This window comes from Betta splendens, chromosome 19 (assembly GCF_900634795.4).
Source record: "Betta splendens chromosome 19, fBetSpl5.4, whole genome shotgun sequence".
Classification (NCBI taxonomy): domain Eukaryota; kingdom Metazoa; phylum Chordata; class Actinopteri; order Anabantiformes; family Osphronemidae; genus Betta; species Betta splendens.
In genome coordinates, this window is record NC_040898.2 from 14,326,671 (window position 1) to 14,348,731 (window position 22,061).

General features: G+C 45.4%; 2 protein-coding genes across 2 annotated transcripts; both read left to right on the plus strand.

The window, feature by feature from the left end:
* Positions 1-1,996: 1,996 nt before the first annotated feature.
* gngt2b (guanine nucleotide binding protein (G protein), gamma transducing activity polypeptide 2b) lies at positions 1,997-2,790 on the plus strand. Its single transcript, XM_029134651.3, has 3 exons — positions 1,997-2,191; positions 2,296-2,384; positions 2,487-2,790. Exons 2-3 carry the CDS (start codon positions 2,301-2,303, stop codon positions 2,613-2,615), a joined length of 213 nt encoding a protein of 70 aa, XP_028990484.1. The 5' UTR covers positions 1,997-2,191; positions 2,296-2,300; the 3' UTR covers positions 2,616-2,790.
* A 1,596-nt stretch (positions 2,791-4,386) lies between these two features.
* Positions 4,387-8,051, plus strand: si:ch1073-13h15.3 (inactive all-trans-retinol 13,14-reductase). Its single transcript, XM_029134374.3, has 11 exons — positions 4,387-4,656; positions 5,250-5,432; positions 5,500-5,741; positions 5,819-6,014; positions 6,088-6,285; positions 6,368-6,487; positions 6,569-6,707; positions 6,982-7,091; positions 7,168-7,334; positions 7,433-7,592; positions 7,682-8,051. Exons 1-11 carry the CDS (start codon positions 4,500-4,502, stop codon positions 7,840-7,842), a joined length of 1,833 nt encoding a protein of 610 aa, XP_028990207.1. The 5' UTR covers positions 4,387-4,499; the 3' UTR covers positions 7,843-8,051.
* The last annotated feature ends 14,010 nt before the right edge of the window (positions 8,052-22,061 follow it).

Here is a 22,061-nt window from a genome sequence, read left to right on the forward strand (position 1 = left end):
CTAGGGGGCAGCAGAGGAACGCTTGTAGCTGTTGTACAACTGAGAGCGACCTGTTTGTGTCATCATTCCTCCTGTTAAACGGAATATCTGTGTGTAGCTGCTGCTGCTGCAACATGAAGCTAGAGGCTAAATGCAGACCCTGTTCTTCCTGTTTTTGGATCTTTGGAGCCGTCAGTGTACATTTCCGTGGGATCATGGTGCAATGTGTTGTATTGTTGTAATGTTGGTGGATTTGTTCTTCCACCAACACTGGTGAGTGTCCTGAACCTCTCAGCAGATGACTGTTATTTAACATATCAACTAAAATGACCTTAGTGGAGTTATTGTCTGTACATATCTGACACATGCTCTTTCCCTTCTCACTCTTGGTGCCAGAACCTTGGATGCTGGACCTTTAAGCCCCACAGTTTATCACTAGCTGCTCATGTCAGAGAGCCTGACATTTCCTCCATCTCTACATGCAGAGCATCACTCTGTGGTCGACCTCACGCAGCATGGTCTCAACACCTGAACTACTTCCAGCTTGTGAGGCCACGTTTTAGCTGCCGTCCCAAACACAAAACTCCCATAAACCAGACTTGATCTGATCAAAGCTATGGACATACTGTTCATTGCTCTGGTTCCTCCCAAGACCAACACCTCCAATTCATTCCTTTCCTCTTCCTGTTGAATATTAGCGATTTAAACTTTAGTTCTGTAATTTTGAATCCCCACTCCTCAAATCATACAATGTTCTTTAACCATGTCCTTCTACTCCAATTGTTTTGAGTCCAATCTATTTTGGAAGGACGGCAAACGTGCCCTTCTATTGGCTGACAGGACAAAGTGGGCTTGACTCAGTGCCTTAAGGCGTTAAAGGCTCTACACCGCCACCTATCGGACAAAGCAGATCATTACACAACACTTTGCCTGCGTGTCATTAAGAGCCAAGGAAGCACAAAGGTCTGATGCTGGAATCATCCCTCATTAAATAAAGGCTGTCTTCTGTGCAAACACTGTAGTTTATGGTGGGTTACTTTTACTTGTGCTACACTTTGAGGTAAAACTATTTCCTAATTAAGTGGACAGTCATGTCTTCAATCCAATTAAAGCTACAATGAATAATATTTTTTAAAATCCGCATAATTAGTTGAAACATGGGACAAGATTCCATGTGATACAAAAATTAGGTGATTAATATTGTATTGAAAATATGATCAATTAATGTCAGCACTACATAATCTGACATTTGAGTTTTTCATCTTAGTTTTTCTTATATTTAATAGGTCTACAAGTCAAAGGAACAGGGAGGGGAGTCTTTTAATAAATGTCCTCTGACACAGCAGGCTTCATAACGACAAGGAGAGTCTCCATACTGCTGTTAATCCACAGTGAGGTGTGGGGTTAATCTTGAATAGATGAGACTGACCCAGATCCTGAAAAATGGCTTAAGTGAGTCCTTGTCAAGGTTTAACCTAGGATGAGTAGTTTGTAGAGACTCACAGGAACATTGAGTCAAAGGTAAAAACAGCAGGAGAACATTTTACACCGATATAAAGAAAAGACTGGGCGTCCAAGCATTCACATACATTTGATTTCACAGTAGGTGGAGGTGAAAACTAAAACTCTAGCTCATTGATTTATGCATTACTATTTTAATACTACTACACTAAATATATATGAATTTGTCCACAAAATGCATATTAGAAAAAACTAAGGGCAAACGATTGGACAGGCCTCAGTCGTAGGACAGCATTTTATACATTTGCAAAGTCAAATCACTATAAATAATAAAGCTTAAATATTTTATTAGTACAAATGATTCAGCTGCTGAAGCTGCATGATGGTGATAAGTGTGAATCTTTCACGTCCTCTTTGTTTTTGCTCATGTTTCCACATCATCACATTGTTTTTGTTTCTCACCTTGTGTCTCACTTTCCCCAGCGATCCGTTTGCTCCTCTCTTCCTTCTTCCTGCCCAGAGGTTACGGCTCCTGATTGTTTAAGCTCATCACGGGGGATTGTGACATCAGGTGCAATCCTGTGCCGATCTCGTCCAAAAGCCTCAAGCCGGGATCAGGCCGGATGAGGAGCAGTGGGACGGCTCCATTCAGGCAGTGCACAGACGCAGCGGGGCCGCAGGAAGTCACAGCCCAGGAGCTCCTAGGAGCCAACGCGTTTCTCTGTTTGTCCTTGGTCCCAACATTCAACAGGTAAAAACTGAAGTCATGCGTTTGTCTCCTTCACGCTGAATTTAAATGCTTTCCGATATTTGTGGCACTTTAACAACCATTGAAACAAGGCTTCCTTCTTGCAGCCAAGATGGCTCGAGATATGTCGGATAAAGAGATCTTGAAGATGGAGTTGGACCAGCTGAAGAAAGAAGTTAGCACACCCAGGACCCCAGTACGTCCGCCGTCCTGTCTGTCATTCTGCTGTTTCATTTCTGCACCTTGTGTGTTGTAGAAGATGCTGACTCACCTCTTGTCTTCTTCTTGTCGACCACAGGTGGCTGCAAACTGCACGGACACCATTGCTTTTGTTGAAGGGCTGCTTCCGAACGACCCGCTCATTAAGGGCGTCCCAGATGACAAGAACCCCTACAAGGGAGACAAGGGAGGCTGCGTAGTGACATAGCGCTCGGGGAAATCACACTATTTTTTATGAGGCAGTTACATTCACGCAATGTTCCTGTAGAACGTATGTGGAGAAATGAACAGTAGTAAGAAATGTGTAATGCTACTAGGAGCGAGAAACCTGTTGATATAAATTTATTATTAAATGCAAATAGTTGCAAAAAGCTTTGACCTGACCTGTGTGTGATTAATGACTGAGATACTCGTTTGTGCTGTGTTCCTATCACATTTTGTTGAGTTTATGATGGTGGTTAATGTTTAGGCCAGGCGACATATTTGTTGTCATGCTGGTGAGTGCACATGAGCGCTGAACTACTGTCCAAGCGGAGTCCCAGGCGTCGCTGCTGTTTGCGCTTATTCCTAATAGGATTGGTTTTCCGTGGCCCACACAGTCACACAGACCTTTTGACACAGAGCTGCTTCTGGTCTCCAAGTCTTTAAGCTTATTCCAGTGGCTTTATCCTGCTGCCGTCGCCTCCATTTCAAGTTTCCAATGGGATTATTTTAATTGTGTTTTACTGTAAAATGTGCAGGACAATTATGGAGCTGGTTCAATGACTTAGAGGAAAGAATGCACAAAAAACCAAGCAAATGTCTGTTACACACTGTGACGGTACGTCTTCATGGCAGCATAGTGGCCTCTGTACAGTTTCATCGTCCTTAGCACATCAGTATCAGCTACTCGCGTGTCAAAGTGTTAGCTTGTCTTTGCAGATAGGCCAAAACCGCCTGTGACCCTTGAGCCACCTGCTTCACTGTCAGGACAAAGAGCGTTTTAGTTCTGGAGCAGTGGACACAGATAACGCTGCAAAGTGCAATAACCCCAGTCCCAAACAGCAGGAGTTTCACAAAGTAAGTAATAATGTAACGGCTACAATAAAGTACAGAGAATTCAATAAATGATAATATGGATTGTAACAAAGTGATGAGCTTTGATGAGGTGAACGTACAGTCTAAAAGTCTGAAGGAGTCTAAGACCTGCTGTGTAGCTTTGTGTTAACAGTATTATGGTTATTAGTATTTACACCAGCTTGTTTTTCCTGTGTTTTTTAAAAGGTCTTTCATAATAACTTTGTTTTTGGCTGAATATTCTCTGGGGAAAACATGGCAGCTTGATACTTTATCAACGTGTGGTAGCTTGAGTTCAGCTAAACTGCAAAGTCCATGCACGGATTATGTAAAACGATGAGGCCAGACAACTCTATTGTCCAGAAATCACAACAACACCATTATTTTCTTATTACAGAAGAATAATGTTGCTGATGTCAGCACTGTTTTTAAAACCTAACAGGGGCTTCTTGATTTCCTTCCTAAAGCAACGGAGCCAAAGACAGAGACTGAGCTGTGGAAACTCATCTGCACTGCAGTAAAAGCATAAAAATGAACCGTTATCTTAATTGTCTTATCAGATAAAAACCATAATTGAAATATTTAATCTATGTAGGTCTCTTATAGGATCTTTGGAAAGACTGATACAGAGAAAAGGAACTGAATGGTTTATAGATTGTATAATTGTCAGGTCTAGATATCTGCACAGCCAGATGCACTTCATTGTAAAATCACTCACTTTTAAAAATGATCATGTGTTCGCTGCAGTCATCAGCTGCTTTCAATAAATGTTTGGGGCAAATATGTGAACCTAAGAATTCATCCAGTGGGAGAATCAGCAGTTTTGATCCACAACAAGCAGACGGGTAAAACTTACGTATGTGTGTTTATCTGTTCATCTTTACTGCTTGCTGTAACATGAAAAGCACGATAAACGCACCACTGCCCCTCGTTTCCAGACCTTTGGTACCCGCCACAATAAAAGCAGCTGCTAAGGAGCGCTGCCTTCACTTTGCCACCAACCAAGTGCCTTCACAGAGATTTGACCCTCTGCACAATGTGGCTGCTGATCTTCTCAGTCTTTTTACTGCCATGGGTCGGTGGCACCGTCTGGTTCCTGTTCAGAAGGAGAAGCCCCTTCTCTCTGGAGTCGGTGAGACCTCCTGGACCTCGTGTGTTTGAGCAGAGGGAGCGGGACAAAGTCATCAAACAAGGTAAACGTCGCACACACTCTGCCGGTGGATGAGCTCGACATTTGGGGAAATATACATATGGTTAATGTGTCCAGACTGTTAACATCCTGTTTAAAGTAAGACATCTTTTCTGCTTGAAATTCCCTTTTTTAACTTTCTCATTCCAAAGGTCACGGACGAGGATGCACGGTTCCTCTGTATTAACGACTAATGGGTTCATCAGTGAGAGGTGGTGGATCGCTGAATGTAGAGCTCACTGTTTGTGGCTGTGGTCGTTAAATGATGTAAAAGAAGGGAATAAGGACTTTTTATGAAAGGTCTTTTCATAATAAAGAACATTTAAAGTCTGATCTAAAATATAGACTTCATGGATTCTATAAATAGCTTAATCAATGTACGTTTTTATAACTGCTGACCTGAGTTGACACAGTTTTATGTAAATGACCTGTTTGCTTCATCAGTTACATGTGCTCCATCTTAATTAGATAATGACCAGAGGATCCTTTTCACAATCTAATCTGCAGTTTATTACTGGCAGGACTGTAGGAATGGAGTCATTAGTCTTGGAGCATTTGTGACAGATGTGCATCTTTAAACTATGTGGGTCTGTGCAGGCTTCAGTCTGGACAAGGTGCCCCGGGACCTGGACGTCATCGTCATCGGCAGCGGCATCGGGGGCCTGACGGCGGCGGCCACTCTGGCCAAAGCCGGGAAGCGCGTCCTGGTGCTGGAGCAACACGACCAGGCGGGCGGCTGCTGCCACACCTACATAGAGAAAGGCTTCGAGTTCGACGTGGGTAAGAGTGAGTGGCGCCACTGTGCCGCTTCCTGCCTGCATCACCGCTGACGACCCCACGTCCGCAGGGCTGCACTACATCGGCCAGCTCCATGAAAACAGCCTGCTGCGCGTCGCCTTCGACCAGATCACCGAGGGGCAGCTGCAGTTCCAGAAGCTGAACCAACACTTTGACACCATCCGCATCGGCGAGGGCGGAGAGCGGCGGGAGTACACCGTCATCTCCGGGAAAACCGACATGGAGCCCCATCTGATCAAACAGTTCCCCCGCGACACGGAGGCCGTCCAAAAGTACTTCAGAGTCATGAAGGTGCTGCTTTCCTCCTCAGCCAGGGTTTGTCATCAGTGCAGACTCAACATTGAACGTTGCCCTCAACCACCCCACAGATTTCAGCCAGGAAGACGCACTACCTGGCAACCCTGAAGCTGATCCCCAGGTGGTTGGCGTTGTTCCTGCTCAAGTCGGGCATCGCTGACCTCTGCTCCTCCGTCTTCCGCCTTTCTGGCACCAGTGCCACAGACCATGCGAACACCCTGACCCAAAACAAGGATCTTCAGCTCATCTTTTCTTATCTGTTCTATGGTGGGTCACAGAAATGGGGCTTTAGTGGAGGAGTAGCGGGTGAAAGTGTTTAAGTGACTGATTGTATGTTTAGGCGTGCCTCCGAGGGACTCCAGCGCTTTGATCAATGCCCTCCTCATTCAGCACTACAAGCGAGGCGCCTACTACCCCAGAGGGGGCGCCAGTGAGATCCCCTTCCACATCATCCGCACCATTAGGAAGTACGGAGGCAACTGCCTGGTCAGAGCGCCTGTCACTCAGATCCTGGTCAATGGGAAGGGAGAGGCTTACGGTGAGACCTGGACCCAGACCCTCCTGTTGAACGCTCATGTGCAGAGGCAGACTGAGGTCTTCTCTTCTGCCCCATGTGACAGGTGTGAAGGTGAGGAAGGGTCAGGAGGAGGTGCAGATTCATGCACCTGTGGTGGTCTCCAACTGTGGCATCTTCAACACCTTCCAGAAGCTCGTCCCCCCTGAGATTCGAGTTAAACATGGTAAATGTTAGACCGGCGTTTTGCCTAAAGTCCCTGATAACAGTGAGGATGCTGAAGGTGATGCAACCTCCAATGTTATAGATGTGCAGGAACGAGTGAACATGATGAAGAACGCCCGAGGATCCTTCCTGGTCTTCTCTGGTTTTGATGGAACGGATGAGGAGTTGGGGCTCGTACCCACTAACTTCTGGCTGTTCAAAAACAGCGACATGGACAAGTCGTACGTATGAAGCGAACACCAGGGGGCGCCATTGTATAAGCACACGTTAAAGTGTGACCCAGTGTGGGCTCGATGCAACAAATATTAAATCATTATTTCACTTAAAGGAAGAGCCTAAGATAAACATGTTATATATAACATATGTAGTTTAATAAGTCAGAATGTCTCTTGCTTCCTCTAAATGGAGTAAAGCATCAGGTTATTTTCCTACAGTGTTCCACTGTTAAACACTCCCACACTGCACTGATTTCTGAGCAATGCTTTGATCTTTTAGGATGGACGACTACTTTGCACTCAGCAAAGAAGAAGCACCAGAAAACGTTCCCATGATGTTCATCACGGTGCCTTCTTCAAAAGACCCAGAAGCTAAAATACGACACCCAGGTGGAGAGCAGAGTAATAATAAACTGGAACATCTGTATTCAGACATGATGTGACACAGCACACGTGATCCTTACAGGTAAATCCTGCATGACCATACTGATCATGGTGAATTATGAGTGGTTTGAGGAGTGGAAGGACACCACCGTGCGCAAAAGAGGGGACGAATACTTTAAGTACAAAATGAGGTTCGCTAATTACGTCTTTGACTGGGCCTGCACAGTGTTCCCCAAAATCAGAGACAAGGTAGGTTCGGGTTGGTCCAGCTGTCTGTGAGGATCAATAAACCAGCGTGTTTCATGCCTGGAGGACGGGCTGTGACCTCAGTGTGTGCTGCTGTTCAGCTGGTTTTCCAGGAGGTGGCGACACCTCTGACCAACGTGCACTACCTCGGTGCCGAGCGCGGAGCTATGTACTCAGCTGAGCAGAACCTGGACCGGTACCACGCTGAGGCCGTCGCCAGGTGCAGATGTGACACCCCTGTAAAGAACCTCTACCTATCAGGTGCGAGGCTGCAGGACAGGGCCTCATATCAATGGTCATATACAGGGTTCAGTGATGGCTGTACAACGTGACTCCACACTCTGTTCCAGGACAAGACGTGTTCAGCTGCGGCATCGCAGGAGCTCTGCACGGAGGCCTCCTCTGCGCCTCCACCGTCCTGAATCACATCGTGTACATTGACTTGCTGTTTCTGAAGAAGAGGCTGAAGTGGAGGAAGGCCAGAGAGCAGGCCAGGAACAAGCAGCAGTGAAGCCCACGCCCCCTGCAGGGCGGCAGCGGAAGTGCGCGAAGCAGCACAGCACACGCACTGATAACACATACCTGCACAGACGCCTGTCATTCCTCTAATGCCTGTTGTGATGCTTATATGGAAAACACTGTTTAAAGTGTGTCTCATGGTTAATGCAGCTTTAATTTGCTTTAAAGTGATCAATCAACCAATTAAAACTAAATAAAACAACTGAGCCTCTATTCATTAAAAAGTGTCTCACAAAACCTCAAACACCACTTAAATAAATGTCAGTTATTTTATTCATGATTTAAGCAAATATTATATTATAGTTTATTTATGTGCTGTTTAATACAGTATGATTCAGATAAAGTGGGGGATTCCCTTAAATATTTACATATCACCTACTGGTTATCTGAGATCTGAGGTCTCAGGGCCCCTTAAGGGTTCAGTTCCCACCTATGTTGTTCTGACCCGACTCAGAACCCCCCTGTTGTTTGGGTAACTTCTGAAATCAAACATTTAAGGGGAAACCTCAGACTTCCTGTACTAAGTGAACATTTCCTCAGTGGACGGAGGACAAACTGTGGGCTGCAGGAGGCGGCCGGTGGGACGTGAGGAGAAGAATGCTCCTTCTGTGCCGGCGGCCGGAGCCCCTCACTGCACTCACCTCCATCCCTCCACTGCACAAACAGGGGAATCCCACACGCCGCTACCAAACACGTTCACTCGGAGAATAAAAATGAAAAGCCAAAACTCGGGCCAGTCAAGGCAGAAAGAGAACAAAGCGCAGGAATAGAGGAAAATTATATTGCCTTTGCTTTGCTGGAAGCTCAGGCGACCGACACATATAATTAGCAGCGCATGATAAAGTGCAGTGCTTCACATCCACAGCATCTCTTGCTTTCGTGCGCTGAAGCGTTGACTGACTTCAAACAAACCCACCAGCGCTCAGGCTTCTTACCATGAGTCCTGAAAGCAGCACATCCAGGTAATGAGCAGTGGGGGGGGGGGGGGGGGGGGGGGTAATAACCTCTCATTGATCTCAAAGAACCGCTGTACAGAGTAGTTTGTGCCACTCATTACACTTCAAGGTGGTTTATGATCAATGATTTTAACTCAAACGTGAACACAGAACATGAGCAGGATCAGAAACGGTTCTGACCAGCAGAAGAACCACCTCCACATTCTCCTTTTTCCTCTGCAGGCGGTTCCCACATGTTCGGACACGTCACGAGAGGCCCAACGGGTCAGAACTTCACGGCTCCGTTCCAGCGCGTCCACCACTCGGACTCGCTCCTGCACCGACGCATGAGGCTTTTACTGCAGTTTGAGCCTTTAGCAGGAGGAGAGTTCCCAAACACAGCGGCAGCGGCCGCGGAGCGTTGGCTCAGGAGCGTTCATGTCGCTGGGCCTTCGTCTCAGCCAGCTTTCTGTCTTTTCCAGATGTTGGAGCTCCTCCCCTCCAGCCTCCCCCAGCGTGAACCCGGCCAGCAGCCGCAGCTGCTACCAATCTGAAGACTCATAACAGCGCTTCAGACCAGAGGAGGACTCGCTCTGGGGCTTTTGTGGGGGTCACTCAATCGTTTTCGCCCCTTGTTGGCGAAAAACATCCAAACCCAACATGAAATACTGTAATAGACAGGTATTTCAAAATAAATGTCTCGATCACAGCTTTTCTCCTGTTTTGGCTAAAACCCGATGCTTCAGGCTGCCTTTCTGTTGATCTAAATGGAAAATCCATGGAAAATGGCAGCTTCCCGCTTCTCTTCTCCTTATAATTTGACTCAGAACCACTGTTCAGGCCTAACATTCACTGTATATTCTGCTTTGGATCTGACTACTAAGAGGAAACATCTGTCTCTTTAGGAAGCTACATGCTACACCGTGTTTTGCAGCGTGCCTCAAGCTTGTCTGTCAACAGTTACTGAGCAGGTAGAGTCCAGTATCCTTTGCTGAAAAGAGCCTGATGTGGCCAAAACAATGTTACGTCGCAGTGAAAGTGAATAAAGGCAGCAAATTGACTGTTCACGTTGAACAGAGACACATGTTAAACCCAGCTCAGCTGTGAGATAGGAAAACTGTGTGAACACCAGATGGAATCGATGAGAAGGACCTCAGCAGGTGTAGAGCCTGTAGGCAGCAATGTGTAGTCTTAACTTAAAAGCATCCGAAGTTGAAACAGGTAATAACTTAATAATAGAAGGACTAATTATATTATTATTATTATTATTATTATTATTATTATTATTATTATTATTATTATTATTATTATTATTATTATTATTATTATTATTATTATTATTATTATTATTATTATTATTATTATTATTATTATTATTAGTATTAGTATTAGTATTAGTATTAGTATTATTATTATTAGTATTATTATTATTATTGTTGTTGTTATTTACATTACATTACATTAAATGTATGTAGAGAAGCGAAGGAAGAGAGAGCAAGCAGTCCACTGCCTTTGCTCATCTACAGAGATCACAGCGTCAGCATGAATGTTCACCCTCAATGCTTTTACATTTGCAACGAGACAAAACAAGTAGTCGCCAGGTGCTAAACCACAAAGCCACAACACTGTATGATGGTTTACAGTGTTGCAGAGGATAAAGATCTAGCTCTAATCTGTGTTTAGATGGTTTTTTAAGATATCTGCATCATGCGCATCATGCATTACTGGACTGAAACCTACGCACAGTACTACTACAACCTAAAAATAACCGTATACGACAGTTTGCTGTCTTCGGCCTTTCACATTCATGTGCACTGTGTCTGGAGCTCCTCCTTCCCAGCAAATGCTTCAGACATGACACACGGTCTCACGTTTCAGGCCTGGAACCACCCTCCCCCTAGCGCCGGCCCGGCCTCCTGAGGCGTCAGCAAAGTGGAGCATCTGCAGTCGTCATCACTGCCGCGTCTGACCTGGACCTACACGCAGGGTCACTGTGTGGAGTGGGGGGGCCTAAACGGGGGAGTCAGCACTAGAGGGGGCTCTCGTGTGGCTGCATTCAGGAATGACATGATTTGTGTGCAAACACTAACAACAAACCCGCCGCTTGTCGTTCTAACGTCCTGCTTACACCACTTCTCAGGGTGAGACCGGGTTCACACTTTGCTGACATGTAGTCAGGTCCAGATCTGCGTTTACCATCAAGCTTAGCACAGATACAAGAAACATTTAGCTGAAAGGTGACAACACTGGAGAACTCAGTTCATGTAAAAGCATGGCATTTTATATCAGCTGAACAAATAGACCCTGATGAACTTTAACATCACAATTGTTTTTATTCTGAGATAAACCCACAGACTCCATTGTTCGATCTTGTCCAGCTGACTGACACTAACGCCTCAGTTCTCAACGCCTGTGAAATCTCAACTGTGGCTTTTTCTTTCTCTTCGGGGGGAGGGTGTTTTTTATGGCCTCGGTGGGACACGCTCTCACAGGGTGATGAACCCAGAGGTTCCTACTTCTATGTCCTTCTGTCAGCTGAGGAAGGTGGTAGGTGGTAATATCTTTCTGTATTGATCAATGGAATATTTGCCCATGACAACATAATTTAGACTTGTGTCCTGTCTATTCAACACACAATGTGAGATTAAAACAGGTAGTTGTTTCTGAGTGGGGATGATTCATCCTCTCTGCCCTTTCATTTCCCAGCAGACTAAATGTGAATAAAGTCCCCTGAGTGAAAATGTGTCACACACACACACACACACACACACACACACACACACACACACACACACACACACACACACACACACACACACACACACACACACACACACACACACACACACACACACACCTTTATTTATTTTATTCCTACAACAAAAGCTGCCAAATCAAGCTTCTGTGACTTCTATCTCATCAGCTTTGATGATGATGGGACGTCTTATTGCATGAAGACTGTCCATTTAGTTCAGTAGCTCCAGGTGAAGGAGTCTACATGCTGTGACCTGTGCTGCCTTAAAGGTACAAGAGGAACAAACACAATCACTTTCTCTCTCAACTATAAAACCGAACATCAGACTTTTTTAACATTTTCTGTGACTAACCAAAAAACAGTTTCAGGTCTGTTTTCATTTTTCCTCCTTCAGGGTTTGTTTCCGAGGCTGAAGTCACAGACTTGAGTCTAATGCAGCGAGCAGCACAACTTAAAGTGATTCCAGATGTTGGGAACTGAACTTGTCCAGGAACAGAACAAAAGATGTTCCCTTTTGACGATTTATCAAACTTGTTCCCTGTTTCCTGACGCCGTATACTTCTTTTGCGTTTGAGGTGGGATCAGGGCATTAAATGTTAAAAAAGGGTCTTCCCCCAAGCCGCCATAGTGGATTTCACAGATATAGCTCAGAAAAGTCTGAAACAAAGGCAGCTAGAAGTGGGAGGAGCATCTCAGGCCTATAATATTCTCTTATACTTTACTGCTGTGAACTAGACAATAAAAAGCCTCTGCATGCGACACAAAAACTGCACTGAGTCGCTTTAACCAGTGTGTCAATATGTGATGGTCTGAGGAGAAAGGCTCATGGCGCTGCATTTGTCCCCCTTCTGTGGGAGCGTCTGGGTGGGACACGGGCGGGGGAGGCACGTGGGAGGAGGTGGAGTCCACACTCCCACCCTCTGAACGCTCCCGTCGCCCCGGGGCGGCTGCTCCTTTTAGCGCCGCTACAGGGGGGGGGGGGGGGGGGGAGGACACGAAGAACTCCAGCAATGCACGAGACAGGTAGCGACAGGACAGAAGCAAAAGGCAGAGAGAGCGGAAGAGTCAGTGAGAGTGAAGATGTGGCAGGAAAAGATAAACAGATGAAGCATGAGCGGCTTTGGAGTCAGTTTGCTCATCTGTAATAAAGTAAATGTACAAATATGTTTCTACCGCTCTGCTGGTTCATAACCTCATTGTTTCAAATCTATAGTCTGAGAAAATGCAACCTTTTCATTATCTACATGTTCTAAAGTCAGGACAGGGCCAGTAGTCCAGGTGGTTCTGCAGCTCAAGTGCAGTCATTAGAGTCACAGGAGGCTGAAGCTGTGGCTGTGGGTGGTTACTGTCATTATCAGGTCAAGTGCAGCCATTAAACCCAATGAGAAGCCTCACCTCCCAACCAGCCGCACGCGCTGAACCAGGATCTGTGTGGAGAAACACTCACTGCACCCAGGTGTGGACGACAGTGATGGAGGACGCGAGCGTACAGGATGCGGGAGAGGGAGCGTGAAAGTCTGTCAGTGCAGCTCACACCACCTTCAAATTCCTTCCTGTGCTCGATCATGTGTTGGAACTGAGAACATCTGTTTGAAATGAACTCAGATATTTGATGCAAGATGATTCAGTACGAGCAGATTCTGCATCACGAAAAACATCAGGAACAATTCAGTACATGTTCGTGAATAAAACCGCTTGTTTCAGATTCTGTCTTTATCCTAAATGTTTTCAAACACCTAATCTGAGAAAAGTTTTCTTAAATGTAAGTCAGAACCAAGGCCCGGTGGTGATGTCAGCACAAAGCGGCTCCTTCCCTCCTGTGGACGCGTCCCGCGTTCTCCGTCCTGACACCGGTTTGTTCCTCCTCTCTGCACTTTGCCAAGTCGACTCCCTCTGTTGATGTGGCAGCCCTGGGAAATGAGAAGTTTAGGCTTCATGTTAAGCAGCAAAACGCGCCTCCTCTTCTTCTCTCCTTTTTTTTTTTTTTTACATGAACTTGTAAACGTGGACAGAAAAGAAAAAAAGCATCTGTGAAGACGAGATAAAGAAGACGTCCAGGCACAGAATCAGCTCAGACTCATGACTGCTTTGTTTTACACTAACATGCCTGTTTCTATCTGTCATGAGGAGAAACGTGAGGGTACGATTTGGTCCCATTTCCCAAACATTGTTTTTGCTACAAGGACAAACAAACTCCTGCTGATAAATGATCTGCTTTCCTTCTACTTGAGCAGCTGTGACTTTCGTGGTCCAACGGGGAGGCAGCTCATAAACGGCTTCAGCCGGTGAACAAGATCTCCCAACGAGTTTCCATGATGTGATGTGGACACAAAGCGCCACCAGACATCTTGCCTTTCATTCCAAAGCACAGCTGAACACAACCCAGGGCGGGCGGGACGCAAATCTAAATATGGGCAACTGGCCGGAGCCAATCAGAACCCGAGCACCCGTTGGTGCCGCCCACTCAGCATCTCACTCTCAACTCTTTGCCAAGTGCTTATTGAAGTTAAACATGTGACGTGGAGACCTCAAAGGCTGCTCTCTTTTCTTACCAGCTTTAACCCGCTGGGTCCCTGTCTCTGTATCTTTCATGGCACTTCCTCTGACGACTCAGGATCAGAATCTGTGTCGCATCTGAAACACTGAGTCTCTGCTACGATGCACAAGGTCCGTAAAAGCTGCTGACAGCTACCTAATAAAACCAGCCTGGTTCTGTATGAGCTGCAGTGCTCAGAGACATGCAATGATCAGTAATAGTCCGATGGCCTGTTTGATACCGATACCAGAGCGCTCCGTCCTCCTAAGCTGTGACGTGGAAACCTAACCCAGAATGCAGAGTTCCAAGTCTGACTGGAGCCCAAGACCTCGGCCTTGCATACGAACGTCTGGCTTCAAAGGTGGGGTTTTTCAACAGCAGGAGGAGTTCCACAGTCCGGGATGCGGCTGTCACCTGTGATGGGTGGACTTCAGAGTCACGGTTGGTGGACACATGCACACATCTGGACATGTGTGTAGTCCTGTCAAGGCCCCTGCTCACGATTCTCTACTTGCTCTAATGAATACTTTCAATAGCAGAGTTTACAAAATACAGGTTTAAGGCAAGAGATAACAACCGTGACTTGTTCAGCAGCCACTGAATGTTGTACATTTGCCTTCAGTGGGGAAGATTTCCAACCAAAACCTTGTTTCAGTCTATCGATCACATAGTTGGCGGCTGCAGAGACAATGTTCGCTCAGGTTGCAGCTCCAGCATCCAAAAACATCTGGTTTTGTCGCTTTTGGACAGATTCAGGGCTCAGCCATTAAAGGTGTTTTACTAGGATGTGACTGCTGAAGAGTTTAAGGAGAAGGCAGCGTTTGACAGGGTCCTGGGTGATTTCTGTACATGCATTTCACTGATGTTCCAGTGACCAGTATTGATTTATTGGGTTGATATTGTTAAATAAAAAGCAGAAACAACTCAGAAACCTGAGCTTAATATGAATGTATATTCATTATTATCTCCCTAGTTTCCTACTCTGTCATTCAGCTTTTTATTTAAACACTGGTCTGATCAGAGAGAGGAAAAAGCCAGTCTGCTCTTTATCCGTCCCCTGCCATCGCCTCCGTCTTCCTCTGTCCTCTTTGACTGCCACTATCTTAACTCTGTCTCTTCCTTCTCATTCTTTTTGTCTGTCCCCCCCGAACCAACCTCCTTTGACTCATCCAGGCAAAAGACCAGAAATAATAGGAGACAGGAAAGAAAGCTCTGCAGCAGCTGAGTGCGTGGGGCCAAGAACCAAGCCCAGTTCTCCATAGTAGAACCCTCTAATTTTGTACTTATTTTGGGATGCGAGTTTACTGAGATCGAGTCTCAGTCCACTGCCAGAAGCCAGAAGCCAGGCACTCGCAGCGATAATCAGCCATGCCTCCTCCACTCGCGTCCTGCACATTTGGTGCTAAATATCAGAGTTGTGTTAAACAACGGTATCTAATTTTATGACTTAATACATTTTTGTCTCTATTTTAATGGAAATGAAAGAACACATTATATAATATTTCTTCAGTAACTGAGATTTATTTGACAAGATCTGCTTAAATACACAGGAGGCAAAGCTCCTGTTGCTGCGAGACATGATAGAAATAAGAGAATCTTAACATGGAGCAGCAAATTCACCTGCTTTTAGAACTGCATGCAGAGGAGCGTAGAGTGAAGCATTGAAGCATGCCTGTGGTTTCCAAGCACGGCCTGGTCCCTTACTGGCACTGAAGGTGTTTTTTGTGTCGTCTAAATAGTCAAGTGCAAGATTTTATATATTTTCTGTGAAATGAAATAAAACGTTGGACGAGATATGTTGGTTCATCTTTGTGTGTTGGAGGGAGCGGCAACACAGCGTTATCATATACGTATGTCGGCTTGGCCCCAACAAGGCTGAGAAGTCATCAGTTCTATATATTAAACAGCAATATATAGAACTGTATGACTGTATTGTCTTCAATCACTACAGACTTTCCCTGCAACGTAGCACTGCTCCTCACTGTAAATGTGAATGTGTACAATTCCATAAGTTTATATCATTACTATAGCTATGACACAGTGACATACTCATCCATCCTTCCTCTCTACAACATCTGAAAGCTGCTAGTAGCTTCAGGGTCACAGAAAACGTAGGCATAAATCTGAATTCCTCCTCCGGCACAAGGAGTCCTCTTTAGTATGCAAAATTCTTAAAGGGTTTTTGCTTAAACCTCTATGGAGCAAACTTAACACAACAAAGACAAGACGGAGAACAGAAACACCATGGACACTCATTATGTCCAAGAACATTGACTTAAAAGTGATATCTGAGCAAAATGAAGAAGAAAACAGGGAAATATTCTCTGTGCTGGTGTCAACTACAACACAGTGACTAGTGTGTGTTTATGCTGAAGACGTCTGCCAGCAGCAGTGACAACAATCGCAAAGGGATAAAGAGGAGGCCTTTAACGTGGCAACTTTACTCACATCCTCCCTGTGAAAAGAGGAGGTGAAAATAAGGGAGCAGGGAGAGTTAGGAGAGAGAAGAAGGCGGCTGTGGCCATTTAAATGGCTCGCCTCGTATACACTCCCTCTGCTAAACAGCGGGTTGAGAGGAGTCATTTTTGCCCGTGCTGGATGTTAGGGGAGGGAAAACAGACCACACATTCTTTTGTATTGAGGTCACTTTTCCTTCTCAACTGTTCTGAAGCACTCAGCAAACCTCGGGCTGGACTTCAAGCTAGATCTAATGGATTACTGAGGGATCCACTGCACATGCTCAGTAGCAACACTGCTTAGCTCTACCCAGAACAGACAGACGTCTCCAAAAAACACAGCAAAGTAATTTACCAATTCCTACTGATCATCACCCCATTATTCCTTAGATTCCCTGCTTGGTCTTGAAGGCACCAGGCACCTTCTGTCCTTTACTACCATGTGCTGATTGATACATCAAGCAGTGATGTCCTGACAAAGCATGGGCACAAATGAGTCTCTCTCAATGAATTGAGAGATCGCTATCGGTGATTCAAACCTTGTAAGCGGATGAGAGACATACGTAGAAACAAAGGATTTAATAAATATTATATATATGAATAAAGTAGCCAATGTGTAGTAGAACCTGATGAGGAGACTTCTCAACTTTCAAGTACTATGTAGTTATGCATAAAATTCTCCATATAGTTCATGTCTCCCACATATGGTGCACAGATGAATACTGGTGCTGGACTGTGTGTCCTCCTCGAGCAGAGGAAAAACTAAAGTACTGGAAAACGTTTATCCTTTTTAAACGTTGATCTTCCATCCAATGTTATTGTGAAAGACCTCTAAATATATATATGTATATGCATATATATTTATATATGTATATGTACACACACACACACACTGTTGTGGCCTCTAATGTTGATAAAACATGCGTGCTAAAACAAGGACAATGTTACTGTAGCAAAATGAGTATGTGTCAATAAGTAAAGTGTCATTGGACGAATTAAGCAGTAGTGACAGAACCACCCCCTCTAGCTATGATGCCAGAAAATAGTTAAGATGTACAAGAACTATACTAACTAACTGATTACACGAATTACTGCAGCCTAACATTTGATTAATGTATTAACTAATAAGCATAGCTAGTAAATAATAGTAACTAATTACGAGTATTGGTATTAACTAATACTATTGTTAATATAATTAACATCGTAAAATGTTACTGTATTTAGAATAAAATAATAAAGCTTCTACTTACAGGAAACAAGTCCTTTATGTCCTTCAGCTAATCTGAATATTTGTGTATAATTGACCATATTTACCATTTTAAAATTATATTGTATATATATTGTTGTTTACTATTTACCTATAATGTATTACTTTCTGTGAAAACACACAAAAATAGAATTTAAGTATTTAGGTAAGAATCTGAATTCCAAAGGAGTCAGGGGCCATAATAGACCTTATAAATGTTATTTATAACATTATATAGTGTATTGAAATGATATATCATAATATCATTGTCCCAGCAGAACAAAAACTAGGACGCCGTTCATTCTGTTTTTTAGCTCAGGGGAGAGTATGACTCATCCGACAGATGGGAATGTTTTCCCTGCATAGTTACAGGCTTCCCTGCTCCCATTTCCAGGCTGCTTCAGTTTGAGGTTACCTGTTGTCCATATTCCTGCTGTTTTAGACCTTCTGTGTGGATACTAAACTTCTACCTCTGCTTTTCTACCTCTGAGGATCTGCGCCTCCTACTTTCCCCAGCGTTTCCTCACGTGTGAACATCTCTGCGCTGTCGTATTTATGAGAGGGGGCGGCTTCAGCAACAACATTTCCAGACGGCTTCTCTGAGCTCATTTGCCCTCAAACCTTTCCTCGCAAACTTGCCGTCTTTAGCCTGGAATCATGGCTTTTAGACACCACTCACAAGCAACAGCTTAAAACCGGTGGCGTAAATGGGAAATCAAAGAGCTGAGTAGAAAAGCCTGGGATTGTTCATAAACTGCCTGATGCTTCAGCGTTAGTAGAATAAGCCTCACTAATGTGCTAAACAAACTAGGGATAAACGGGCAAAAGTAGTAACTTTCCCAGATGTTACAAAGCACTGACCTGTAACCACCCTGAAGAGGTCAACTGGGAAAACTGGGATAGGAGTGGGTGAAGAAATAGATGCATGTCTCCTTCGATGAGACAACAAACCAGAACCTTAAAATACAACACATTTTACAAGCAATTGGAGATTAATAAGAAAAAAATCTATCCATTTCCACAGACACTCTTTTTTTGTTTTGTCAATAATGGACATAAATGTAGTCAGTCTTAGTCTCAGCGGTCTCATGGTTGGACATTAGCAGAGGTGTTGAACTTCTCACTATCCTCCCCCCTACCCCCTGCTTTTAGTTGTGCCAGCAGCCTTGCATATTATCTGAAGTCAGGGAAGGATCCAGTCATATTTTCCACCCGAGCTCTGTGTCTGACTGGATGTCTGCACTGGAGGGGAGTGGACGGACGAGAGGAGAGAGAGCGGGAGGATGGAGAACTGGAGTCTGCATGGGGGGCTGGGGGGTGGAGAGAAGAAAAGCAGAACAAGAAACAAGGAAGAGGGGCCCTTCGCTGAAGTGACAAAGCCAGCAGCAGGAAGAGGAAGCGAACCATCTGCCTTGACAAGTATTTAACCATGAAGTTGGGCTTGAGTTTGTAGCGTTGCCATCATTTTCTCTCACGCCCCAAACTGAAGGTGACCGGTCGTGGGTGGGACTCAGTGGGCTGGATTTGTTACACAGCTGAACTGAAAGAAAACGTTCCTAAATGTTGTGGAATACTGCACACCCTGTGAATATTTTATATTCTAATGCTTTTATAATCCAGACTTCCACCTTCAAGAGCACTAAAAATGACAGTCCTCTCCGTAAATGACTAGTGTAGTGGTGAGAGTGCTCAGGCAGCACACAGCAGCCTTATGAGATGATCACCGCTCACACAGGGCTCTGCTTCAAGCAACAGTCAGATCGGGCTCAGGCGCTCCCTGTAATTGTACATTACCCATAATGCCGCAGGGGAGTCGCTCTTTACTGATGCTGCTCCTGTAAATGAATGTGCAGCGACTGGGCCGGAGGCGACTCCATGGTGGAGTCACAGCAGTCACCCCCGTAAACTGTGGCTTTACTGACTATGAATGAGCAACTGGATTCATGAACAACTGAGCAACCGCAGTAATAACTGCAGGGCCAGAAAACGGCTTCTGCACCAGGAGTCAGTAATTCATTTCTGTCATGGTTATTCCCTTAATGAGTGCTTATCGTTTTGGAACGCTGTGAAGGTGAAGCATGACGCTTGCACATGATCACTATTTAGTATGTAAAGGTTCCCTGTACTGTGACCAATATTATTCTACATACTGTACAATTTTCCTCCTCAGACCCTGTCATTTGTCTGAAGAAGGTCTGCGATGGGCTTCTACCTAAACAACACGTGAAACGTCTGCACAAAGACCGTAATTGAAAACAATGAACAAACATCAGAATGTTTGATGGCACATAATAGTGGTTTTATTGCATAGTTTACAGTCAGTGAGTCAAAAGAAGAGTAGTTATTTATTATATATACAGCAAATAAAGTGTATTTTAAACTAATAAAACATTAATAATATAACTGAGAAAAGACTAATGAGAGCGTTTGATTGGAGAAGCAACAGCTCAGAAGCACACAGGTAGAAACACAAAGAGCTTTAATTGACATATGACTGACTAGTTCTTTGTGAGAGAGTTTGTGGTAGTGTGTTGATGTGTGACTATGTGTCTGTGTATGTGTGAGTACGTATGCGTGTGGTGCTGTTGGTTTGTTGGGGGTCCTGTTTTCTGCTGGGTGGTCTCTTTTCTGTTGACCCCCACCGCGGGGGGGGGGGGGGGGGGGGGGGGGGGGGGGGGGGTACGGGGGGATATGGTCAGTCAGGCCTCGCTCTGCTCGTGTAGGACTGGTGGATTGGGAGTGGTGGACTGGGAGTGGTGGACTGGGAGTGGTGGACTGGGGGTGGTGGACTGGGGGTGGTGGACTGGGAGTGGTGGACTGGGAGTGGTGGACTGGGGGTGGTGGACTGGGGGTGGTGGACTGGGAGTGGTGGACTGGGGGTGGTGGACTGGGGCTGGTGGACTGGGAGTGGTGGACTGGGAGTGGTGGACTGGGAGTGGTGGACTGGGGGTGGTGGACTGGGAGTGGTGGACTGGGAGTGGTGGACTGGGAGTGGTGGACTGGGGGTGGGCCCCACTCTGGGCGCCGGGGCATCTCCTGTCAGGCTCCCTACGGACCGTGGGTCCTCGGGCTCCACTCTTTCAGGCCGACCCTCCCAGTGGGGGGAGTGTTTGCCCCTGGTTCTCATGGGGTGGACAGCGTTGACCCACGGTGGCCCACTCTGACCTCGGGTGCTGTTTCTGTGGCTGCTGCAGCTCTGTGGGGGGCTCTGTGTGGGCGGCTTGGGCTTATCACCACCAATATCAATAATGTGTGAATATGGTTGCTATGATGTGGAACGTCATGGCTATTATAATGTAGTATGAGATATGTATAACAATGCATATGTGTATGTATATGATATATGTATATGTTTGTATGAGTGTGTGCACATACATGAACACTATTGTTAGTATTAGTATATTAATCGCCACACGGACAGCTGTGTTCTGCAGACGTTCTCTGATGAGTCTTCGATCGTCAGACTGATCACTGATGATGACGATGCAGAGTACAGACGACTCACTTAGGTCTTTGTGGACTGGTGCCAGCGGAACCACCTCCTGATCAATGCAGGGAAAACGAAGGAGATGGTGGTGGATTTCCGCAGACAGCAGCCTGCTGTCATTCCACCGATGCACATCCAGGGAAGGGACATTGAGAGAGTGGACTCTTACAAGTACCTGGGAGTGCATCTGAACAATAAACTGGACTGGACTCATAACACGGATGCACTGTACAGGAAGGGTCAGACAGACTCTACCTGCTGAGGAGACTGCGGTCTTTTGGAGTGAGGGGCCACTCCTGAAGACCTTCTATGATTCTGTGGTGGCATCAGCCGTCCTGTACGTGAGGTCTGATGGAGCAGCAGCATCACAGTGAGGGACAGGAAGAGACTGGACAGGATCATCAAGAGGTCCAGCTCTGTCCTGGGCTGCACTCTGGACACGCTGCAGGAGGTGGTGAGAGAACTCACATCCATCCTGGACCAGGACTCTGAGCCACCGGAGGAGGAGCACTCACTGTCTGCTCTGGAGCAGCTTCAGTAGCAGACTGATCCACCCTCACTGTGTGAAGGAGAGATGTCGTAGATCTTTCCTACCTGCTGCATCAGACTGTACAATGAACACTGTTAACTACCTTCCACAACTGATAACTCACTCACTGCATCAGTGGTTATGTAGAAAATGTACACTGTGCAATAGTTATATTATGTTTAAACAATATACAATAACCCTTCCTATGACTTTATAGTCACTCATACATTTTTTGTACTGAGCCTAAACTCAACTTAATTTCCCCAC